Below are 27,127 nucleotides of genomic sequence, written 5' to 3'. Positions count from 1 at the left end.
TGTTAACAAATACAGTCCAGGCTGAAAAAAAGTCTACCCCTTGGTCACTTGCACAGTAGCAAGGCCATTGTGGATTTATTGGATGATTGTTTTCTAAAGCACCATGTTGCCATGTATGTCTGCCAGGGGCAAAGGTTGATGACGTTGTAGAGCGAATATCATCTTTTAAGGGCACAAAAGGTGATATAATTGTACACGTTGGCACTAATAATATTAAGAGTAGGAGACCGGCAGAATTACTTAACAAGTACAGGTCACTGTTGAACAAAAGCCGAGAATTAGGGTTGAATTTGAAAGTGTCTGCAATTCTGCCCAGACACGATAGGAGGGAGTATATGATGAGAGCCTTGTCGATCAATTCGGCCCTGGAAAGATTGTGCAAGGCTCAAGGGGTAGAATTTTTTTCAGCCTGGACTGTACTTGTTAACAGGAGAGATTGCTTCTACAGGGATGGGATACACTTAAATAGAAAGGGTGCAAGAATATTTGCTGATGCTATCGAGGCAGTGTTAGGTGGGTCGGAAAACTGCTAGCTTGGGGGGAGACAAAGACCAATAGATTGACAGTAGCCACTGGCAGAAGTGAAAGAGATTCTTGCACTGCTTCTATTAGAATGAGCAGAAGCCTGAAAAACAAGATGCATGGTATTTCAGAGACTGCTGGGAGCCATTGCGGTACAAGTAAACACATGGGTTGTGTTAGGGTAGCTAAGAATAGAAACAGGTGCAGGTATACTTGCGTGTACACCAATGCTAGGAGTTTAGTAAATAAATTTGATGAATTTGAGGTATTGCTCAAAACATCGAAGGCAGATATTGTTGGGATATCAGAGACGTGGTGTCACACAGATATAAGGGATGCAGAACTGCAATTTGGGGAGTACAACGTCTACAGAAAGGATAGACAGGATAGCAAGGGAGGAGGGGTTATGCTATTAGTTAAGAAACACATAAAAACCAAGGAAGTGAAGCCAGTCGACATCGCTGGACAGTGCAGTGTATGTCAGTTTGGTGTGACATAAACATTGGGAGATCAAAATTGAGAGTAGGAGTGTGCTATAGGCGTAATGACTCTGATGAGTATAATAAGGAACTGTACAGGGAAATAGAGTGGGCCAGTAAATCAGAGTGTCTTATAATGGGAGATTTTAATTTCCCAGATATTGACTGGAATTTGGGGGCTGGTTACTCACACACTAGCAGGACTTTTGTGGATTTATTGGATGATTGTTTTCTACATCAGCATGTTCGGGAGGCAACTAGAGGGAGCAATACTCTTGATTTGATTATCAGCAGTGATTCTTCATGCATTAAGAATCTGCAGATAAATGAACCACTAGGTGGCAGTGATCACAGTGTGCTGAAGTGGGATTTACTCAAAGAGGTAACTACCATTAGGGGTAAAGGGAAGGGTTATTGCTTCCGTAAAGGCGACTACGATGGACTGAGACAGTATTTAAATTCTATACAGTGGGACCAACTGATGATGTTACCAACAGCAAATTCAAAATGGGAAGCATTCAAAGAACTTATCTTGGAAGCTACTAGGCTTTACATACCAACTAAGAAATATTGTTCAAGGTTTAGGCCAAAATGGATGTCAGATGAACTAATGAGGCATATGGCAGAGAAGAAAAATGCATGGGATACATACAAATTAACACATGACACAGAAGCCTATGATAGATACAAGTTGATATGCAACCAAGTTACAAAGGAGGTTAGGCAGGCGAAGGCAGATTACGAGAAATCCTTGGCAAGGGATGCAAAGAAAAACAGCAAAGAGTTCTTTACTTATGTAAACTCTAGAAGGAAGGGGATGAATCAGATTGGTCCACTTGATATTGATGGGTCAAGTGTTGATGATCCTGCTCAGGTAGCTAACAAACTAAATGAATATTTTGCATCGACATTCACACATGAGGAGTTATTCAGCAAGGGGAATGCCAGAGGTGTATTCAACTCTAGCAGTAAGCTACAGAATCTTGAAATAACTGGGAGTAAAGTGGAGGAGAAACTGTTGAAGATAAACACAAGAAAGGCACCCGGGGTGGATGGGATCTATCCAGTTATATTAAAGGAGGCAGCAAAGGAAGTAAGCAAACCCTTAGCCATAATTATGAGAGCTTCCTTGGACTCAGGGGAGGTACCCATAGACTGGAAATGTGCAAATGTGACCCCAATTCACAAAGGAGGATCAAAGGCTGACACAAGTAATTATAGACCTGTGAGCTTAACTTCTGTTCCAGGAAAATTAATGGAGGCACTGGTTAAAGAAGCACTGCAGGATCATTTAGACAAGACTTCAGTTATAGCTCAGACACAGCATGGTTTTGTTAAGGGGAAGTCTTGCCTGACCAACTTGATTGGATACTATGATGCAGTCACAAAAGAACTGGATGCAGGGAATAACTTTGATATTATATACTTGGATCTTAGAAAGGCTTTTGATACTGTTGCACATGGAAGACTGCTACACAAATTGGAGCAGTGTGACATTGGAGGCAAATTGCTGCTATGGATAAAGGGGTGGTTGAGGGGGAGAAGACAGAGAGTGGTAATCAATGGACACTGCTCATCGTGGACTAATGTTATTAGTGGAGTCCCTCAGGGCTCAGTGTTGGGTCCACTATTGTTTTCTGTATTTATAAATGATATTGATGATGGTATATCAAGCTTAATGTCCAAGTTTCCAGATGATACAAAGGTTGGCAGGGTTGTCAAGGACACTACTGACACTATGCTGCTGCAACAGGATCTGGAAAGGTTGAGCAGATGGGCTGAGAGGTGGCAAATGAAGTTTAACATTGACAAATGTAAAGTACTACACATGGGAAACAGCAACCCCAGAGCAACGTATCAACTCTGTGGTACTACACTGACAGTGGTAGAGAATGAAAGGGACTTGGGGGTGGTTGTGCAGGCAGATATGAAGTTCTCTGAGCAGTGCAGACGGGCTGCAAGAGTAGCTCATGGAGTATTGTCAATGATATACAGGAATTTTTCCAGCAGGGATAAGGAGGTGATTATTCCATTGTATAAGGCGATGGTCAGGCCACACCTAGAGTACTGTATACAGGTCTGGAGGCCTCATTTCAAGAAGGATGTAGAGCTGCTGGAACGAGTACAGAGAAGGGCAACAAGATTAGTGAATGGAACAAAGGGTGCTCTTACGAAGAAAGGCTTAAGTTTTGCAAATTACAATGTCTGGAGACTAGGCACCAGCGAGGTGATCTGATAGAGGTGTATAAAGCCTTGAATGGTTTAAGCATGCTCAATGCTGATGGGATTCTTCCTCTAGCTCAGAAAAATCACCTGAGAAGGCATAAATTCAAATTGAGGAAAGACAGATGTAGGATAGACGTGCGGAAATTTGCCTTTAGCCAGCGGGTGGTTGGTTGGTGGAACAGACTTCCATCCCTTGTGGTGGAGGTTGATAGCCTAAATAAGTTTAAGGCTCAGCTGGACAGGTATTTTGAACGAACAGAGGGGTGAAGTGGAAGTGGATTTTTTTTTTTTTTTTTTTTTTTTTTGGCTGATGCTGCATAAGCTTGCTTTCTTGCATCAAATGCCTCTACTAATGCTAATGCTAGTCTTAGCTACCCTAACACAACCCATGTGTTTACTTGTACCGCAATGACTCCCAGCAGTCTCTGAAATATCCTGCATCTTGTTTTTCAGGCTTCTGCTCATTCCAATAGAAGCAGTGGAAGAATCTCTTTCACCTCTGCCAGTGGCTACTGTTAATCTATTAGTCTTTTTCTCCCACCAAACTAGCAGTTTTCTGACCTGCCTAACTCTGCCTCTATAGCATTAGCAAATATTCTTGCACCCTTTCTATTTAAGTGTATCCCATCCCTGTAGAAGCAGTCTCTCCTGTTAACAAATACAGTCCAGGCTGAAAAAAGTCTACCCCTTGGTCACTTGCACACTAGCAAGGCCATTGTGGATTTATTGGATGATTGTTTTCTAAAGCACCATGTTCAGAAGACAAGTAGAGGGAGTAATACTCTTGATCTGATTATCAGTAGTTATTCTTCATGCATTAAGAATCTGCAGATAAAGGAACCACTATGTGGGAGTGATCCTATTGTGCTGAAGTGGGATTCACTCAAAGAGGTAACTACCATCGGTGGTAAAGGGAAAGGCTTTTGCCTTCGTAACGGTAACTACGGTGGTCTGAGGCAGTATTTAAATTCTATATGGTGGGACAAATTGATGATGTTACCAACAGCAAATTCAAAATGGGAGGCATTCAAAGAATTCATCTTGGAAGCTAGTAGACTTTACATACCGACTAAGAAATATTGTTCAAGGTTTAGGCCTAAATGGATGTGAGACGAACTAATGAGACATGTGGCAGAGAAAAAAAATGCATGGGATACATATAAATTAATAGATGACATGGAAGCCTATGATAGAATAAGCTGGTCTGTAACCAAGTCACAAAGGGGGTTAGGCAGGCAAAGGCAGATTATGAGAAATCTTTGGCAAATGATGCAAACAGTTCTTTACCAATGTAAACTCTAGAGGGAAAGGGATGTATCAGATTGGTCCACTGGATATTGATGGTCAACTGTTGATGATCCTCTCAGGTGGCTAACAAATTAAATGAGCATTTTGCATCTATATTCACACACGAGGAGTTAATCAGAGAGGGGAATGCAGAGGTGAATTAAACTCTGGCAGTGAGCTAGATGATTTTGTAGTAACTGAGAGGAAAGTAGAGGAGAAATTTTTGAAGTTAAACATAAAAAAGGCACCTGGGGTGGATGGAATCTATCCAGTTTCATTATATGAGGTAGCAATGGAAGTAAGCAAATCTTTAGCCATAATTATGAGAGCTTGCTTCAACTGGAGATGTGAAAATGTGGCCCCAATTCACAAAGGAGGGTCAAAGGGCGACACAAGTAATTATAGACCTGTTGGTTGAACTTCTGTTCCAGGGAAATTAATGGAGGCACTGGTTAAAGAAGCACTGCAGGATTATCTAGAGAAGACTTCAGTTATAGATCGGACACAGCATGGTTTTGTTATGGGAAAGTCTTGTCTGACCAATTTGAATGGATACTATGATGTGGTCACAAAGGAACTGGATGGAGGTAATAACTTTGATATCATATGTTTGGATCTTAGAAAGTCTTTTGATACTGTTGCACATTGAAGACTGCTGCACAAATTGAAGCAGTGTAGCACTGGAGACAAATTGCTGCTATGGATAAAGGGATGGTTGAGTGGGAGAAGACAGAGTGGTAATCAATGGACACTCCTCATCGTGGACTAATGTTACTAGTGGAGTCCCTCAAGGTTCAGTATTGGGCCCAACGTTGTTTTCTGTATTTATAAATGATATTGATGATGGTATATCAGGCGTAATGTCCAAATTTGCAGATGATACGAAGGTTGGCAGGGTTGTTAAGGACACTAATGACAGTATGCTACTGCAACAGGAGCTAGAAAAGTTGAGAAGATGGGCTCAGAGGTGGCAAACGAAGTTTAACATTGATAAATGTAAAGTACTAGATATGGGAAGCAGTAACCCCAGAGTAATGTACCAACTCTGTGGTACTAGACTTACAGTGGTAGGTAATGAAAAGGACCTGGGGGTAATTGTGCAGGCAGATATGAAGTTTTCTGAGCAGTGCAGACAGTCTGCAAGAGAAGGTCATGGTGTCTTGTCAATGATATACAGGAATTTTTCTAGCACGGATAAGGAGGTCATTAGGGCTTGGCACATCCAGGATCCTGAGCTGGATATCATCATTCTTCTCTTTCTTGGTGATTCCCTTCTACTTTTGACTCTCTCTCTTTCTCTCTCTCTCTGTCTCTCTCTTAGGATAACTTGGGAATTTTTTTTTTTTCTTGGTGCAGCATAAGCCTCAGGCTTCCTTGCACCATATGGGTATTAATAATAATAATAATAATATAACGCAATGGTCAGGCCACATCTTGTATACAGGTCTGGAGGCCCCATTTTAAGAAAGACGCAGAACTGTTGGAAGGAAGGTTGCTCTTACAAAGGAAGGCTTAAGTTTTGCAGATTAGATTGTCTGGAGCCTAGGCACCTGCGAGGTGATCTGATTGAGGTGTATAAAGCCTTGAATGGTTTGAGCATGCTCAAAGCTGATGGGATTCTTCCTCTTGCTCAGAATAATCACCTGAGAGGGAATAAATTCAACCTGAGGACAGTGAGTTGTAGGATATATGTGCGGCAGTTTGCCTTTAGCCAGCGGGTAGTTGATTGGTGGAACAGACTTCCATCTTCTGTCGTGGAAGTTCATAGCCTAAATAAATTTAAGGCTGAGCAGGACAGAAATTTGAAACACACGTAGGGTTGAAATGGGAGTGGTTTTTTTTTTTTTTTTTTTTTTTTTTTTTTGGCTGATGCTGCATAAGCTTGCTTTCTTGCATCATATGCCTCTACTAATGCTAATAAAATTATATATTAATGCCAACTTATGTGATTCGAACTTTCAATATGCCTATTTACCACATTTAAGACACCCCCTAGCACAACTGTAGAACTGAGTTACAAGATATGATTTTCGTACCAAATCACTGATACAAAGGTTAAATATATTAAGCAATAACTTGCAAAATCTATAGTTAAATTTAAAAATAAACCAATTAATATGACAAAGACCCCCTATAGCTATACAGAATACAATTTAATATTAGCGTTAGCATTAGTAGAGGCAAATGATGCACAAAAGCAAGCTTATGCAGCATCAGCCAAAAAAAAATTACACCCATTTCACCCCTCTGTACGTTCCAAGTACCTGTCCAGCTCAGCCTTAAATTTATTTAGGCTATCAACTTCCACAACAAACGATTGAAGTCTGTTCCACAAAACCTACCACCTGCTGGCTAAAGGCAAACTTCTGCACACATCTATCCTACATCTGTCTTTCCTCAATTTGAATTTATGCCATTTCAAATGATTATTCTGAGCAAGAGGAAAATTTCCGTCAACACTGAGCATGCTCAAACCATTCAACAATTTATACACCTCATTCAGATCACCTTGCAGGTGCCTAGACTCCAGACACTGAAATTTGAAAATTTTAAGCCATTCTTTGTAAGAGCAACCCTTTGTTCCATTCACTAATCTTGGGCCCTTCTCTGTACTCGTTCCAACAGCTCTACATCCTTCTTAAAATGAGGCCTCCAGACCTGTACACAGTACTCAAGGTGTGGCCTGACCATTCCCTTATATCAGGGGATAATCACCTCTTTATCCCTGCTAGAAAAATTCCTGTATATCATTGATAAGACATTATGAGCTACTCTTGCAGACCATCTGCACTGCTCAGAAAACTTTATATCTGCCAGCACAATTACCCCCAGGTCCTTTTCGTTCTCTACCGGTGTCAGTGTAGTACCACAGAGTTGATACGTCACTTTGGGGTTGCTACTTCCCATATGTAGTAATTTAAATTTGTCAATGTTAAACTTCATTTGCCACCTCACAGCCCATCTATTCAACTTTTCTAGATCCTGTTGCAGCAGCATACTGTGATTAGCATCCTTATCAACCCTGCCAACCTTCGTATCATCTGCAAACTTGGACGTTGAGCTTGATATACCATCACCAATATCATTTATAAATACAGAAAACAATGTTGGGCCCAATACTGAACCCTGGGGGACTCCACTAATAAAATTAGTCCACGATGAGCAATGTCCATTGATTACCACTCTCTGTCTTCTCCCAATCAACCATCCCTTTATCCATTGCAGCAATTTGCCTCCAATGCCACACTGCTTCAATTTGTGCAGCAGTCTTCCGTGTGCAATAGTATCAAAAGCCTTTCTAAGATCCAAATATATGATATCAAAGTTATTCCCTGCATCCAGTTCCTTTGTGATCACATCATAGTATCCAATCAAATTGGTCAGGCAAGACTTTCCCTTAACAAAAATATGCTGTGTCCGAGCTATAACGGAAGTCTTGTCTAGATGATCCTGCAGTGCTTCTTTAACCAGTGCCTCCACTAATTTTCCTGGAACAAAAGTGAAACAACAAGTCTATAATTAGATGTGTTGCCCTTTGATCTTACTTTGTGAATTGGGGTCACACTTGCACATCTCCAGTCCATGGGTACATCTCCTGAGTCCAAAGAAGCTCTCATAATTATGGCTAAGCGTTTCCTTACTTTCCTTTGCTGCCTCCTTTAATATAACTGGATAGATCCTGCCCACCCCGGGTGCCTTTTTTATGTTTATCTTCAACAATTTCTGCTCCACTTTGCTCTCAGTTATTACAAAATCATCCAGCTCACTGCCAGAGTTTAATTCACCTCTGGCATTCCCCTCCCTGAATAACTCCTCATGGGTGAATGTAGATAGAAAATATAGTCTGTCCTTTTATAGCACGATAGCTGTGTTCCTAGAAACCCTCTTGCAATGCAAAATCGTGCAATATAAACAAGAGGCCCTATGGGAAAAGTGGGGTTAGGTGCCGACCACCCAAGATTGAACACACATTTGGAACCAAAACATTACCAAACACAATAAATAATCGGGTAATTTTAATCGTTAAAAAATACTTACGTATTTTATAACGATTAAAATACGTAATAAAAAATAATATAATATTTTTTTTATTATAATATAATAAATAAAAAATATTTATTTTTTTATTATTTATTATATTATAATAAAGTATTTTTAGTATTTTTTAATACTAAAAAGTATTTTTTACGAATAAAATACATATTTTATTCGTAAAAAAATTATTATATTAAATAAAATAGTCGTAATAAAATACTTACGTATTTTATAATACGTAAGTATAAATTATAATACGTAAGTCGTAATAAAATGCTTACGTATTTTATTACGACTATTACGTAATAAAATATTGCTAATGCTTTTGCTTCTATCGTAAGCAAACTTGTTTTTTGTTTGATTTTCTATCCAAACAGATAGAAAATCGAAAAACAGATAGAAAAGACAGACGTTCCATCTCTTCCAATCCTTGTGTCTTAATCTAATGGATTTTAATTACACTTTGAGTTCTTCCCGCTATGAAAGTTGTTATTATTTTCTCTGCATTCTTTGTAATTCTCGGCGTTGCCTCATTTAGGTCTGTAGCACATGCAATATCACATGGTCTTTCATTTCGCTCAAAGCGTTTCACAATTTCATATTTTTTCTCTATCGACAGAGGGGGTCTGGCCATAAGCCTTATCCGGGAAATCCCGGTGGGCCGGAGGCCGGTGTGATTTTGGCCATAAACCGTAGTATGAGGCCACTATGAATTTTCCCGTGTAAGAATTTTTGACTCAGTCCGCCTCTGTTTATCGGTATTGCTTCTTTTTTTTTCTCTCTGAATCTGCAGTGTCTTCGCCAGGACGCTTCCTTTTCACACCTTTTAAGTATTTTACTCATTTTTAAAACACAATTACAAAACGAGGAGGCACGCTTGATAAACATAAACAAAGTCGTGCGCGTGTAGCAACTGAATAAACAACACCGTAAAGGCCGAGATACACTATTAACACCTCACATTTTACTAAAGCACATTTCTGGGGGTTACTACCATAAAACAATTTCCAGTTGCGTTTCTGCTAGTGGAATCTGTTATAAACTGGTCGTAAACTCGATCTAATTGCAATTGCAAATTATCGATAGCCGGAATTGTGTGGGTTTTTATGTTATTTGTGTGTTATGTGAAATGTGTTTCGCCTTCACCGATATAAAACACATAAATACATTTACAGAATCTTCTTCATTCCTATCATGTTGCGTTCAGTTGGGGTGATTCCGCGTTCGACTGCCATTTCTTGTAAACACAAAGGCGAATCGTGCATAAGCGAATTCGGTTCGTGTTATATAAGATAACGTTCTCCTATTTATAAATCGTGTATGATCGAATTCGTGTAATGTAAACACGTGTTATACGAGGACCGACTGTACTCATTTAGTTTGTTAGCCACTTGAGTAGGATCTTCAATATCCAGTGGACCAATCTGATTCATCCCGTTTCTTCTAGAGTTTACATAGGTAAAGAACTCTTTGTTGTTTTTCTTTGCATCCTTTGTCAAGGATTTCTCGTAATCTGTTTTTGATTGCCTAACCTCCTTTATCAATTGGTTAAAGACAAGCTTATATCTAGCATAGACTTCCACGTCACCCATTAATTTATATGTATCCCATACATTTTTCTTCTCTACCACATGTTTCATTAGTTCATCTGTCATCCATTTAGGCCTAAACCTTGAACAATATTGCTTAGTTCGTATGTAAAGCCTAGTAGCTTCCAAATAAATTCTTTGAATGCTTCCCATTTTGAATTTGCTGTTCGTAACATCATCAGTTGGTCCCACTGTATAGAATTTAAATACTGTCTCAGACCACAGTAGTCACCTTTACGAAAACCCTTCCCTTTACCTCCGATGGTAGTAACCTCTTTGAGTAAATCCCACTTCAGCACAATGTGACCACTGCCACCTAGTGGTTCCTTTATTCTTAATGCATGAAGATTCACTACTGATAATCAGATAAAGAGTATTACTCCCTCTAGTTGCCTCCCAAATATGCTGATGTCGAAAACAATCATCCAATAAATCCACAAAAGCCTTGCTAGTGTGTGAATGACCAACCCACAAATTCCAGTCAATATCCGGGAAATTAAAATCCCCCATTATAAGACTCTGATTTACTGGCCCACTCTATTTCCCTGTACAGTTCCTTTTTATACTTATCAGAGTTATTAGGCCTATAACACACTTCTACTCTCAATTTTGATCTCCCAATGCTTATGTCACACCAAACTGACTCGACACTGCAGTGTCCAGCAATGTTGACTGGCTTCAATTCCTTGGATTTTATGTGTTTCTTAACTAATAATATAACCCCTCCTCCTTTACTATCCTGTCTATCCTTTCTGTACACATTGTACTCCCCAAATTCCAGTTCTGCATTCCTTATATCTGTGTGACAACACGTCTCTGATATCCCAAAAATATCTGCCTTTGATGTTCTGAGCAATACCTCAAATTCATCAAATTTATTTACCAAATTCCTACCATTGGTGTACATGCAAATATACACGCACCTGTTCCTATTCTTAGCTACCCTAACACAATCCATGTGTTTACTTGTACCGCAATGACTCCTAGCAGTCTCCGAAATACCCTGAATCTTCTTTTCCAGGCTGCTGCTCATTCCAATAGAAGCAGTGCAAGAATCACTTTCACCTCTGCCAGTGGCTACTGTTAATCTATTAGTCCTTGTTTCCCCCCCAAGCTAGCAGTTTTCCGACCCATCTAACACTGCCTCAATAGCATCAGGAAATATCCTTGCACCCTTTCTATTTAAGTGTATCCCATCCCTGTAGAAGCAGTCTTACCTGTTAACAAGTACAGACCAAGTTGAAAAAAAAATTCTACCCCTTGAGCCTTGCACAATCTTTCCAAGGCTGAATTGATCGTCAAGGCTCTCATCATATATACTCTCCTATCGTGTCTCGGCAGAATTGCAGACACTTTCAAATTCAATCCTAATTCATGGCTTTTTTCCAACAGTGACCTGAACTTGTTAAGTAATTCTGTTGGCCTCCTATTCTTAATATCATTAGTGCCAACGTGTACAAAAATATCACCCCTTGTGCCTTTAAAAGATGATATCTGCTCTAAAACATCATCAACCTTTGCCCTGGCATATGTACCCTGGTCCTGTTCCACCTATTCTTTTTACATAGCATGTTCCCCATTTCCCTGAGAATAGAGTCACCAACATCTTCTGGTTCCTGTGGGACCAGCGCATTTTGCCTTGGGGGTTGCTGCTGTGTTGCCTGATGATCAAGTGCAAGCTCTGGCGTTGATGTGGGCAGCTGAGAGCTTGATGGGCCCCTCAATTTAGATCCTTCGAGGGCATCCACCCTGTCCTTCAAGCTCTCATATTGGCCATAACAACGCTGAGTTGTTGCCTCATTTTCCTCACACTCCTTACATCATGCGCACACAAAGACATCCCCCTTGGCAATATCATGTCCTGTACCTGATTGCTCCACAAACATCAAGCAAGCAGTGCATTTTAAAAGGCTGTGATTCAGAGGGCAACTTCTCCCCTGAGCCACAGCACTCCATTTAGCTTGAGCCTTTTGCTTTGCTGCTCTGGTCTGAGTCATGATACCAATTCAATTTCAATAAAATTTCAATTTCAGTACAAAATTATAACCCTAAACTTGTATCCCAATGCAGCTGTAACACTATATATCTATATATATTTTTTAAGTGTCAAGTATTATCTTCAAGTTTCTTTATATAAGTTCCATATCAAGTTATGTATTAATTAATTATGTTACATTCGTAAGATCTAAGTCGTTATATGTATTTACTTAATTTATTTTTATATTTATTTAATTAATATGCTAATTAGGTCAATAAAACAGCAACATTTTTTGAAAACTTAATCAGTCTCATGAGCTCAAAATTCTTCAATTAGTATGTGGGTACTCTTGAACAGCAAAACACAAATACACATCATTTGCATAATGTGCATGTGCAAAATGTTCTATATGACAAGCCAGAGGAATTTACAACATAACTATATCCATTTCACTGCAGCTGATAGTACTGTTATTGCACTTCAATAAAATGGAACAGCATTGCTGTTCCATTGGGTTGTGCGGTTTTTGTGGCAGTGTATAAGTGTCGCAACACATATACCACTGTCTGTATATATTACCACAGAACCACGCCAGCCTGGCTGCATTCATTATATCAGTTGGCATTCTTTAAAGCATTCAGTGATAAATATAACTAAGTTTACAGATCTAACTTTATGCATTGTGTCACACTGCAAAACTTCTTTGTTAGGGTTACTGTCTGAACAGAACTTCAGCAAATTTTATCCCTGCTTATTTATATAATAGATATAAATAAGCAATGAAATGTTGACACCAAAATGATCATAATAAGTCATAGTTATGAGTGCATCATGTTTACTTTTACTATTAACTTCTTGCTACCATTACTCAATCTTGCTTGGTTTTTGAACCATTTAAGGGTAAACAATTCAAAATATATATTTTGAGAGATGGCATTACACAACTCAATAACTAGATAATATCGGTGTAGATACACCATAGTTTACCCACAAATTAAACTACTTATGTAGTGTGAAATCGTTTTTAATTGTATCTCATATTGTGGCTACCTTCAATAATGAGATACCAGGTATTGGAACTTTGAATAAGTAATGCTTCTCTAGTAGAGAAGGCTAATATTATTTTTTCTCAGTGGATACAGTGGTGCCTCACAATTCGACGTACTGCAATTCGACAGTCGGATTTCGCAGGCCAGTGCAAACGCTACATGATATTGCACGATAGAATTCTTTGCTGGACTAAGTAGCTGCATTTAATGTTACTAAATAGTGACGGTTGCTTCATACATTTTAACCAATGGCATTAAAGAGCAGGAGTAACATTTAACCAATGATAGATAAAGCGGGAATAGATCCTACAATCGTTCAGCTATGTTAGCCGCCTTCAAAGATAGCTGCAGGTATGCTGTCAGTTCTTCCTCAGTTATGAGACAACATTATCTCGTTAATAATTGTAGTCTGAGTTCATGTTTGCTCGAGTTGTTTGTGCTAATTTATAATTCTGCATTTCTCATAAAGTAAAAAATTTTGTGCTTTGGCAGTTTAATTCAGATTGGTTGAGCATAGATAGAAAGAAGAAAGAAATCATAGATAAAGTGTAGAAAAGTAGAACAATTACAGATGTAGCTCAAGAGTATGGCATCCCTAGGTCAACCTGGCAACTTTTTGGCAACAAAGAGACAAGCTTGTAGGTGCTAGGGTGTTTGCTGGAGCAATGAAAATTTCTGACAGAAACAGATCTTTAATCAGTGAAGAAATGGAAAAGCTGCTTCTTACCTGGATCCGGGAAATCCCGGTGGGCCGGAGGCCGGTGTGATTTTGGCCATAAACCGTAGTATGAGAAGGCTAGGTTAATTTTTGAAGAATTGCAGAAGAAAATTCCAGGACGTATCTCAGATCAAACTGATGAATTCAAAGCAAGTCGTGGGTGGTTTCACAGATTCAAAGGTAGAACAGGTATCCATAGTGTTCTCAGACCTGGGAAAGCAGCTAATGCAGATAAAAAGGCTGCAGAAGAGTTTGTGCAAAAATTTGAAGATTTAATCATGAAGGAAGGCTACTTGCTGCAGCAAATTTTTAACGGGGATGAAACTGGGTTATTTTGGAAGCGCTTACCAAATCGAAAATACATCACACAAGAAGAAGTGACGCTCCCAAGACATAAGCCTATGAAAGATAGGCTTACCTTGTTATTGGCAGCAAATGCAAGCGGAGACTTTAAAGTAAAGCCACTTATCGTTTACCACTCTAAAAATCCTCGGTGCTTTGGAAAGAAAATCATCAATTCCAAACTGCCAGTGATGTGGAGATGCAATGCAAAAGCCTGGGTAGACCAGAAAGTCTTCAAAGATTGGATTTTTGAGGAGTTTGCCCTGAGCATAAAAAAAATTCCTCATTGACAATTTACCTTTGAAAGTACTGCTGATTCTCGACAATGCTAGTGCCCACCCCGAAGACTTGGCGAACATTCTTGAAATTGACTCTGATCACTGATCCAACATATGGATCAAGAAGTAATTGCCTGTTTTAAAAAAACTTTACACCAAGGCTTTGTTTTCACAGCTTTTCGACATGATTCATTCTTCTGATAAGACATTGAAGGAGTTCTGGAAGACTGAGTTCAATATTCTTCACGCCATTTCCTTTATTAAAACTGCCTGGAAGGGAGTGACACAGAGGACCCTTCGTGCATCATGGAAGAAACTCGTTCCTTCCTTTTTTCAGGATGACAACAGTGCAGTCCAAGCCGCTGAAGAATCAGAAGCAGCTGCGGCCATGCAAGAAACCATTTCGATGACGGAGAACCTCAACATAGGAGAAGTTGATGAGGCTGATGTGGAAGAGCTTGTGGAGGATCACGATGACAAACCAACTGTGGAAGAACTCAAAACACTCAGCGAACAGGAAGCAAAAGAGAGAGAAAAGGAAATTTCACGTGAAGAAGAAGACAGGGAAAAAGGGCCGATGCCAACAGCTGTCATTAAAGAAATTTTATTCCATTGGGAGAAGGTGCAGTCTGCTTGTTTAAAATGGCACCCCAACACTGCTGTTTTAACTAGAATGACAGACTTGTTTAACAACACTACTATGCATCACTTCAAGGCTATCTTGAAAAAGAGGGAGACAGTCCACCCTTGATCACTTCCTCATCCCCATTCAAGCCAAGAGAAGAGAAGGGGTAGAACAAGATAAATAAAACATCCTTCCAACATCTAAGGCTCAATGAAATGTATGTACTCATTATGTATTTTGTAATTTCGTTTGTTATATGGTAGAATATAATAAAGTCAATAATATAGTGTATTTCTCTCCAACAACAAATTAATCAATTTTCCATAAACTTATATGGAAAATATTGACCTACAATTCGACAAATTCGCAATTTGACTAATTCGGCGACGGATTACAGTCGAATTGCGAGGCATCACTGTACTGAGATAGGCCAACAGCTTTGAAATAGTGCTGTCTGGGTGGTGGTATCCACTGAGAATAAATAACAGTCTTCTCTACTAGAGAAGCATTACTTATTTGAAGTAGTGCAATACCTGGTATCTCATTATGAAGGTAGCCACAATATGAGATACAATTAAAAACAATGCCTTTCACACTACATAAGTAGTTTAATTTATGGATAAACTATGGTGTATCTACACCGATATTATATAGTTAATTTAAACCCATATCATATTATGCCTTGTGCATTTAATCTTCAAATACAACTCAATAACAATGTCAGCCAATTTTTACCACTCTACAGCATGATTTTTCTATGCATTTGTGTCAGAACCACTCTTCAGTTCTGAAATTTGCGAGTTTGAGTTTCTCTATTCTGACTGGAGATACTCAACTATTATCATCATCAATCATGAACTTGGTTTAGGTCTTTTAAGACCTGTTCCATTGTAGCTCTTGGAGGTGGTCCTGATTTCACCATTGTTGTCTTGGTTGACCCACATCTTTCTTGCCTGTAGGTTTGTAGTTAAAGTCTAATTTTGGGATCTGGTCCGGGTTCATTATTTCATGTGGCTGATCCATTTTTTTTTATACTGTTTTATGTCATTTATTATGTTATCTACTTTTAATTTCTTTGATGATTTAGTCTTGTAAAGCCTAATAATGGTCTTAAAATTCTCTCATTTGTGCTGCTTCTAGTTTTTGTGCATCTTTCTTATTTATTATCCAAGTCTCACAGCTGTAGAAGAGAGATGATTTTGAAGTGATGTTCTGCAGTCATAATTTTGTTTCAGTTGTCATTTGTTTTCCGAATTGGCATTTAATAATCGTTCCATTCATTTCATTATATTTTTGTGGTTTAGTGTGGATGTCTTTCCCTCCATTTGATATTAAATTTCCAAAATAGATAAAATTAGATATTTGTTCTATTATCAATAATAATTTTGATTCTTTGTATGTTTTTTCCAATAATCCCACTGATTTTGTTTTTTGAGGTGAAGATCTTCATCTCATACTTTTTGCCTATTTTATTCAATTCATTAGCTGCTATCTGTAGTTCATCTTCCAATTTTGAAATTTGTTTTCAAATGGCAAAAACTGGACTCAACTATTATTCAATTTACAAAAGGGATTGGTGGGGAGGACAGAGATCATGCTGATATCGTTTAGATTACAAATGAAATGCTGTCTCACATAAGAAGGAAGATTATTTCAAGACTACAGGGAACCATCAAAAACTTCAATCTCCTCACTGAAACAATAAACAGTGATTTGCTTTTAAGTATAAGTTTCTCTTCCTAATGTATCAGCAATTTTAGCCGTCTACATGACTTCTACCTTAATAATTCCTTCTTTTAACATAACCCCCTGAAAAATTTGGTAGCAATCTATCAAGCCCCTAACCTCCAAGGGTGACTATCGCTACTTTATGCATCTTAGTACTGGTTGCTTAAGTGGGTGATTCACAAGCATCAGCTTAGTCCACAAAAATTCAGATGAAACAGATAGCTGCAAAATTAAATGCTCCACTACAATCAATGATCATATCTTCTCTGAACAATACTAATTTGTGCATTCTTCATGAATGAGACACTCATCCCATTCTGTTCCAATAGGGCAGCCAAGATTAGCCTGAGTAAAATGACGAGGTCTTCGAAGCCCAGCTTGAATTTCAGCATTTTCTTCATCTATTCTGTGCACACAGCTGAAACTCCCAAACCCTTTCAAAAAATGTGTTGTTTCCTTTGATTTCACTACTGAAAATTCCAAAACCTGTTAATTACCACGCAAATGGGAAAATGGAGAATTAAGTACAAAATGCTACTAAGCCTAACTGCAGTGGCGGATTTCTGCACAGGCACATGAGGCGTGTGCCGGGGGCCTCTTAAATCGAGGGGACCTCAAATTTCAGGTCTCAAAAAAAAAAAAAAAAAAAAAGTTTCATTTTAAATTTTTACACTCATCTTTATTACCGTTACTGAATAAAACTATAATTTAAGATGAGAAGTCAGTAAACTCTTATGTGAATATCCCTACATATTATATGAAATATCTATGTGAACTAAGTGAATCTGAAGTAGAATACATATCATTAATGCTTAAATTAAACACTTTCAGTTTTTTCCTAGTGTAGGTAATTCCATGAGTGAAGAACCCTGTGACGATATTGCTCAAGAAACGATATTAGATTTGTTCGCGGAGGCAGTTCAAAACTATTTGCAACTAATTGGGAACCAATAAGCAAGTGCAGTAGTCTTTTAAAGCCTCTGAAATCACTACTGTGCTGGCTCACATGTAACAGAGTATCGTCTTTTTTAATAGCTTTCGGAACTAACACATCACTGACAAATCTGTTACAAATTACTATAGTTTGGTGTGGTTGGTGGTTTAGCGTTGGAGTATTTTGTTTTGTTATCAAGTAAATATCTGTAATATCTTATGTATTGTTTATGTATTTATCAAAATTGAATTGTTTGATGAGGCATGACATTTATAGCAAGTGATAATTGGGAATTAATTTTTAAATTCCCAATTAATAAAATATGTATGAAAGAATTGCACAACCAGAATGATTAAAACCGCAACACTAAATCTAGAGCACGTGCTATAGTAAAAATGTGCATGTAGAATGCACACTGTAGTGGTACCGAAAATATTTAGAGGGGAGGCCTCAAAACTGAATTGCGCCTGGGGCCTCTCAAGTGCTAAATCCGCCACTGCCTAACTGTTAACTTTGCACACAAAGAAGCAAGTGTACCTTTCTCAAAATGGATTGTTTTTTTGGAAAAAAACAAATTAAGGAAATTCATCTGCTGGAAGTTGCATTATACATTGCCAAAATTGGTATCAAACAGAAAACATACCTTGTACACTTGATAAAAAAAAAAAAAAAAAGTTTGCATCACTTATATAGCATTGTTTTTTGAAAACAATAGTTCTATAGCACCCTCCCTGGTTGCGTAATCTTGTAACAAAATTAAAAAAAAAAAAAAAAAAAATCGCTATTGGCGACCTCATCCAAACTCTGGTGTCCAACTGGAACTTTCACATCCATCTTACCTTATGCACAAAAGAAAAAATGCATCCACACAATGGATTGCTTTTTAAAAATTGTATTGTTACTAAATATTTCTTTGATATATATTTTGAGAAAATATAGCTTCTCAAAATATATTTTGAGAAGCTATTGCTATTTTTAATATTTGACTTAACAAAATTTCAGGGAAAATTTTCTATTGGAAGATGTTTTATAAACCTCCAAATTGGTATAATATCAAAAATGAACTTAATAAACTGCAATTTATAAAAAAAAATAATAAAAAAAAAAAAAAAAAAAACTACTGCACTTATAAAAGATTTTAGTTTTGCAAACTAGATGGCATTGTTAACCATAAGTTAAAAAAAAAAAAATTAAGTAATTTTCATACATACAATTCCTTGCAAAAGGTAGGGGGAGAAACTGCTTAAGTGTTAACCAGAATAAAACACACTGACAGAATCTATCAGTGAGCTTGATACATTACTTTGACAAAATCTGTCCAAGTAATGTAAACTGCAATATATGATGCTTCAATTTACTATCTCCAAGTTACAGTATAAATCTGTGCTCTGTGATACAAGTCTAAACTGTGTGTAATTAAATGCCTTCTAATACAGTGGTTCCTAACTGGTGGTTTGCAAAAGTGTTCTGGGGTTTCGCACTAAAAATTCTGTAATGAAGTCGGCTTAGATTTACATAGGTATATTTTTGTAAACTACAAAATAGTTTAATATTAATTTATGTGGTTTGGTTCAATGAGGATTGGGTGCGAATGAGCCAATATGTACGCCAAAATAAAATTAAATATAAAGTAAAGAACTGCCAACAAAAGAAACCATATCTCCCACAATTCCTTATAATTAGTTTACTATCTTACAGTATATCATGTTAAATAAATGTTTTCCATACTTTTTTTTTTTTTTTTTTCATTCTTAAAGACCATTGTTATGTATAGGTACAGTACTTAATTTTATATTATTACACAATATTGCTTATAAAAACGTAGTACAGTCAGTCCTCATATAGCACGATAGTTACGTTCCTAGAAACCATCGTGCAATGCAAAATTGTGCAATATAAACAACAGGCCCTATGGGAAAAATGGGGTTAGGTGCTGACCACGCAAAACTGAACACACATTTGTAACCAAAACATTAACAAACACAATAAATAATCGTAATAAAATACGCATTTTATTACGACTATTACGTAATAAAATATTGCTAATGCTTTTACTTCTATCATAAGCAAACTTGTTTTTTGTTTGATTTTCTATCCAAACAGATGACAGGCATTCCATCTCTTCCAATTCTTTGTGTCTTAATCTAATGGATTTTAATTACACTTTGAGTTGTTCCTGCTATGAAAGTTGTTTTTATTTTCTCTGCATTCTTTCTAATTCTCGGCGTTGCCTCATTTAGGTCTGTAGCACGTGCAATATCACATGGTCTTTCATTTCGCTCAAAGCGTTTCACAATTTCATATTTTTTCTCTATCGACAGAGGCGGACTGGCCATAAGCCTTACTGGGGAAACCCCGGTGGGCCGGAGGCTGATGTGATTTTGGCCATAAACCATAGTATGATGCCACTATAAATTTTCCCGGGTAAGAATTTTTGACCCAGTCCGCCTCTGTTTATCGATATTGCTTTTCTTTTTCTCTCTGAATCTGCAGTATCGTCACCAGGACGCCTCCTTTTCTTCACCTTTTAAGTATTTTACTCATTTTTAGGGAATAAAGCACAATTACAAAATGAGGAGGCACACTTGATACGCATAAACAAAGCTGCGCGTGTGTAGCAACTGAATAAACAACACCGTAAAGGCTGAGATACACTATTAACACTCAACATTTTACTAAAGCACATTTCGAGGGGTTACTACCATAAAACAATTTCCAGTTGCGTTTCTGCTAGTGGAATCTGTTATAAACTGGTAGTAAACTCGATCTAATTGCATTTGCGATAATACTGATAGCTGGAATTGTGTGGGTTTTTACATTATTATGATGAAATGTGTTTCCCCTTCACTAACATAAGAAACATAAATGCATTTTCAGAATCTTCTCTTCATTCCTATCGTGTTGCATTCGGTTGGGGTGATTCTGCGTTCAACTGCCATTTCTTGTAAACACAAAGGACAAAGGCGAATCGTGCATAAGCGAATTCGGTTCGTGTTATATAAGATATCGTTCCCCTATTTATAAATCATGTATGATCGAATTCGTGTAGTGTAAACACGTGTTATACGAGGACTGACTGTACTGGAAATATTTTATAATAAAGATTCAGGACTATAATACGATTTTAGAGAATATAGGCTTAGTGGTTTGCGATAACAATATGTTGAAAGAGGTTTGCGAATCAAAAAAGGTTGGGAACTGCTGTTCTAATACAATATTTTGGCTTTATCCTGTTTAAAAGACAATTTTAACCTTTTGCAATTTTTCAGTAATTCAAGTACAGTTGTACAAATAAGACTATGTGGATGGTTAACCTTCCTTTACTACAATTTTAATTTGTTAGATATTAAAAGAATTATTTCTTAACTTTAAAACTTATCTTATTGTCCTCCATTATATTACTCGATCAGTTTTATATATTTCATTCCATTACCAGACTTGTAAAATTTCTAGCTTTATTGGCTCTGATGGGTTTAATTGTTCTGCTATATTTTGGTGTAGAGCAAACAATAAAGATTTACTTATTTTTAGAAGAGAATAAAGCAACATTATTACCTCTCCTCGAATTAGATGCCTTATGGTTCCTTCTGGACTCTTTTCTGTATCTTTCACTTGCTGTTTCTGGGGTGGGAAAAAAAAAAAATCTATTTCATGTTGTTATGAAATAAAAAGAAAACAATTCTGATAAGCTAGAGGAAACACTTCCCAACATAATGAAAATGAAATTAGTTTATTGGTCAGACAGAACAAAAATTTCCATTCTTGTCCTAAAAACTCTCAATTATTAAATTATGGTGGTTATGTTTCTGAATTCTCAGGATCAGGTGAAAAGAGGGTTTAACATGAAAATAAACAGCAAAAAAAATAACTGCTATATAGAAAATTACAATAGATATTTGGTTAATTATTGTAAAAGATTTAAAATTAATGAACTTAAGGATTGTGATTAATAAAAATGGTTCATGGTTTATTGTACAGTTAGTGATATCAGTAATGAAAGATAACTGGTAATTATAAATTGAATGAAGTAAAAACAGGTAAGATAAATTTTTCAAAAACAAATATAGGAAATAGCTTAGTATGGTAATGGAAATCAAACATTGTAAACAAGCTAAGGTTGTTTTGCTTAAAATTAAGTTGTCAAAAGAATAGTAAAATCTTACCTTGAAGTTTTCTTTTTTACACAGAAAAAACCATTAACATTAACACTAAAAACCACTAATTACTAAACCGTACAGAAAAATAACCACATATGCTGAAATAAAATGATATGAGTTGGGAATGTTACTCTAGGGATTGAATCTCTAGGTGTTGGTTATAGAACTGAAATTTGTAGAGATGCATGTGAGTTCATGTGTCTTTGCAGGGAATTTTTTTTTTTCCATTGTTACATATGGTGCAGGTGCCTAATGTGCCAGGGATTTGCTCGCTAGAAACATCCAGAAGCTTCACTCCATCCAGCACATGTATATCACAGGGCTAGCATCCCAGCACTCCAGGTTCTGGAGGGGCACCCAACCACTGGACTTCAAGGTTGTTTGTATTGGCCTCAACTACAGCCACCGGAAACCTATCCCTACGACTGCTCTCAACTACACCCTTGATCCAGCAAATGACTTCGAGCAAGAGAAGAGGAAAATCAACCAGCATCTTTATCAACTATGCTAGCCTCGAGATCACTGATGATCCAAACTGCTCCTGTGTCCCCCCAGAGGACTGGACCCACATCCTATACAACTGCCCATTCTATGAGCACCTTAGAGCGAGGCTCATTACCTCCACCCATGTGGAGGTAATTAATTTTCTGAATAGAATATTTCTTTATTATTGAGCAGGACAACTATAGTTCCTTAATATCATTGATAAATACAGAAAACAAAAATAGGCCCAATACCCACCCATGATGGACTCCATTAATAACATTAGTCCACAATCAGTATCCATTGATTACCACCCTGTCTTTTCCCACTCAACCGTTCCTTTATTCATAGCAGCAACTTACCCTTAATGCCATACTGCTCCAATTTGTACAGTCGTCTTCCATGTGCAACAGTATCAAAAGCTTCAGTAAAATTCATGTATATGATATCAAAATTATTTTTGTCCAGTTCCTTTGTGACCAAATCATAGTATCCAATCAAATTGGTCAGACATGTTTTTCCCTTAACAAATCCATGCTGTGTCTGAACTACAACTGCAGTCTTGTCTAGATGATCCTGCAATGCTTCTTTAACCAGTGACTCTTTTATTTTCCTTGGAACAAAAGTTAAACTATCAGGTCTGTAAAGCGACTCATGTCACTTTTCATTCCCCCATTGTGAATTAAGGATACATTTGAACTTCTCCAGTCCATAGGGATCTCCCTCTTGAGTCCAAGAATACCTTGATAAGCATGGCTAAGGATATGCCTAGTTCCTTTGCTGCCTCCTTTAATAACTGGATAGATCCCACTGCCCCAGGTGCCTTTTTTTTCTTTTTTTTTTATGTTTAACTTCAACAATTTCTCCTCCACTTTACTCTGTTATTACAAAATCATTTAACTTCCTGTTCGAGTTTGATAAGCTTCTGGTTTCCACTTCCCTACAGAATTTCTCATGTATGACTGTAGATGCAAAATACTCATTCAGTTTTTCAGCTATCTGAGCAGAATCCTCAACAATCAAACTATAGATATCAAGTGGACTAATCTGATTCACAATTTCTTTCTAGAGCTTTATATAAGTAAAGAAGTCTTTACTGTTTTTCTTTACATTCTTTGCCAAGATATTTCACAATCTGTCTTTGCTTGCCTAATGTCCTTTGGGACTTCATTACAGACTATTATATCTACCACACGCATCTGTGAGTCATGATAATTTATATCTATCCCATGCATTTTTCTTCTCTGCCATGAGTCTCATTAGTTCATCTTATTAACCAAATCAAACTACAAGCAAAAGACATGTCACAAAATATCACACCAATTAATAGAACCGATAAAAAATACTTAATTTCCATTCTGTATATTGAGTATTGGCATCAACAACAACAACTAAGGAAGTGCATCCAGTTGACATGGGTGGACAGTGCAGTGTTGAGTTAGTTTGGTGTGACATAAGCTCTGGGAAAACCAAGTTGGGGGTAGGAGTGTGTTATAGGCCTAATGACTCTGATGAACATACAGGCAAATAGAGTGGGCCAGTAAATCAGATTGTCTTATAATGGGAGATTTTAACTTCCCAGATATATAGACTGGAACTTGTGGGTTGGTCACTCACACTAGCAAGACTTTTGTGGATTTATTGGATGATTGTTTTCTACAGCAGGATGTTCGAGAGGCAACCAGAGGGAGTAATACTCTTGATCAAGTATTCTCAGGCTTTTCATACCAACTAAGAAATACTGTTCAAGGGTTAGGCCTAAATGAATTTCAGAGGACCTAATGAGACTCGTATTGGTATTTAAGGGCACAAGGGCAGCTGAGGCCAAAATGTGCCAGGTCCTATATTATTATCCTAAAGTAATATAATTTGTTCCATTTTGGCATCAGAGGAATTCATATATGTGTTTGCTTCAGAAAGGTACAGAGTTTAGCTAGGTTAGGAATATTTCCAATCATGTGGGTTTGTAACTTAATTGAACTTCCTACGATGTTAGAAAAAGGCAGAAAATAGTAGAATTATAAATTAAAATCTGAAAACCTAAATAAGTATTAGAACAAGAAAATGTGGCATGATTATGCAGTAAGCTTAGACAAAGAAAAATAGTAGCACCCTCTTATTACTGGTTACTTAAATACCAATTAAATAAACAATTATTTCCATGGAAGATAATGACAGAAAAATGCCGGAGCTGGTAAAAAAAAGATGTTGGAAAATTAATAGCAGAAAATAACATGCAAACGTTTATAATGGATGTGGAATGCAGAATTGTATCCATTACAGAAAACAACTGAAAAAGGCTGTTATATTTTCACTCACCTTAAAAGAAATCAGTTGGTACCCTAATATGAGTGAATAATGCTAAATAATTCAAAAATTAATTATTGCCCCTAGAACAAATACAGGTACAACCTTTCTACAGTGTAAGCTATATGTAATATGCTCCAAGGGAATGCCTCATATTTACATACATACAAGCTCTCAGAATAACCTTAGCGAGAATTAATTATATTTTTTTATGTAATTCAGCTATAACTAATTTTGGGTTTATATATTTATGCCATTTATTAATTGCTATAATTTTATAGCCCTGTTAAGATATTTTTCTATGAACTTTTCTGGGAATTCAATCAGTTTGGCTCTATATAGTATTAGTCTAATATAGTATTAGACTTTTATTTATATTCCTTTCATAATAGTGTAGGTAAAGATTTGCTACTATGCAAGAACTGCATGTCCCCATAGCTATTCCTATATGCTGTTTATATATATTGTTACCGTTAAAGATGTAGCAGTTTATGATGCCGTCCCAATAATTCTAGTCACAATGTAATATATTATGATATTCACTATAATAGCAGTTAAAGATATATTTCGAATTTTTATGAGATATATTTGTAAATAGGTTTTTAAAGTCAAATGCGCTTATATGTTTGATGTTTTCGGTGTTATCATTTAAATAATCTATTACTGGTGCATTGTTCATAATAATTTTTGATTCTCCTATGTTTCTATTGATGATATTGAGCAGAGATTCCAGTTTTTTGTGTGGTAACTTTGCATAACTATTTCTGCATGATGTAATGAATCTAAAACCTATGGGTGCTTTGTGGAATTTTGGTATCCAGTGTACATAAGGAAATTTAGTATTTGGGTTATTTAATTTTAATTTTTGCTCATGGCCATTATTTTCTTAATGATAATACTGCTATTAGATGTCTCAATATTATATGTGGTACGATTGTTAAGTTCATTTAATAAGGTGGAGGTGTAGAATTTTCTGCATATTATACTATAATTATTGGCTGCTTTATCAATGGTGGTAATTATAAATTTAGATTGTAAGTCTAGACGCTGTTGCTTGATTAATCTTAAATCAAATATCCTGGCTGATTTAATACTTTTGTACATATGACATATTTTCTTTTCTAAAGCTTTGTAAGTAAGTGCAATCCACATTTGGAAGGCGTCCAATGGTGTATTATAGTTGTATGCCAGTTTTAAACAAAACTGTATCAAGTCTGTTCTCATTTGCTTTTTAATTAGATTTAAACTATTTTTTGTACATGGTCTAAATTTGAATCCATAGGATAACATTTCTCTTAATTCCACGTGAGGACCTATTGCTAGATCTCCAATTATAATATGCTTATGGTGTTCTCATCTAAAAATGCTTGATATTTGGGGATATAACATAAGCATACTGCTTATTATGATGTGGTTACAAAGGAACTGGATGCAAAAAATAATTTTTATATCATATATTTGGATTTCAGGAAAGCTTTTGACACTGTTGGGCATGGAAGACTATTGTACAAATTGGAGCAGAATGGTATTAAGGGTAAGTTGCTACAATGAATAGAAGGGTGGTTGCGTGGGAGAAGACAGAGGGTAGTAATCAATGGACGTTGCTCTTCGTGGACTAATTATTAGTGGAGTTCCACAGGGTTCGGTGTTGGGTCCACTGTTGTTTTGTATATTTATCAATGATATTGATGAAGGTATATCAGGCTTAGTATAGAAGTTTGCAGATGATACAAAAGTTGGCAGGGTTGTTAATGACAGTAATGGCAGTGTGCTACTGCAACAGGATCTAGATAATTTGGGCAGATGGGCTAAGAAGTGGCAACTGAAGTTTAACCTTGACAAATGCAAAGTACTGCATATGGGTAGAAGTAACCCGAGAGAAAAGTACCAACTGTGTGGTACTACACTTAAGGTGGTAGAAAATGAAAAAGACCTGGGAATAATTGTGCAGTCAGGTATGAAGTTTTCTGAGCAATGCAGACAGGCTGCCAGAGCAGGTCATGGGGTTTTGTCAATGATATATAGGAATTTTGCTAGCAGGGAAAAGGAGGTGATTGTCCCTCTGTATAAGGCAATGGTCAGGCCATGCTTTGAGTACTGCGTACAGGTCTGGAGGCCTCATTTTAGGAAGGATGTCGATTTGCTTGAGCGTGTACAGAGAAGGGCAACAAGATTGGTGAGGGGAATGAAGGGATCCTCTTACCAAGAGAGACTTAAGTTCTGCAAATTGCAGTGGCTGGAGACTAGGCACCTGCATGGTGATGTGATTGAGGTGTATAAGGCCTTGAATGGGTTGAGCACGCTGAATTCTGATGGGATCCTTCCACTTGTTCAGATTACAAACCTAAGGGATCATAAATTCAAATTAACCCGACCCTGGTCCACCCTGT

The 27,127-nt window shown here is 37.1% G+C and overlaps 1 protein-coding gene across 7 annotated transcripts in view; it reads right to left on the bottom strand.

The window, feature by feature from the left end:
- Vps16B (Vacuolar protein sorting 16B) overlaps positions 1 to 27,127 on the bottom strand; it is a 456,530-nt gene that overhangs the window by 247,693 nt on the left and 181,710 nt on the right. For all 7 annotated transcript variants that reach the window (XM_090375324.1, XM_090375325.1, XM_090375323.1 and 4 more), the window contains one exon: positions 21,346 to 21,411. In XM_090375324.1, coding sequence (XP_090231450.1) covers positions 21,346 to 21,411 — 66 coding nt within the window. The remainder of the gene's footprint in view (positions 1 to 21,345; positions 21,412 to 27,127) is intronic.

Source organism: Mastigoproctus giganteus, chromosome 6 (assembly GCF_048544385.1).
Source record: "Mastigoproctus giganteus isolate SK-2022 chromosome 6, ASM4854438v1, whole genome shotgun sequence".
NCBI lineage: Eukaryota > Metazoa > Arthropoda > Arachnida > Uropygi > Thelyphonidae > Mastigoproctus > Mastigoproctus giganteus.
This window is presented reverse-complemented; position numbering and strand designations above follow the sequence as displayed.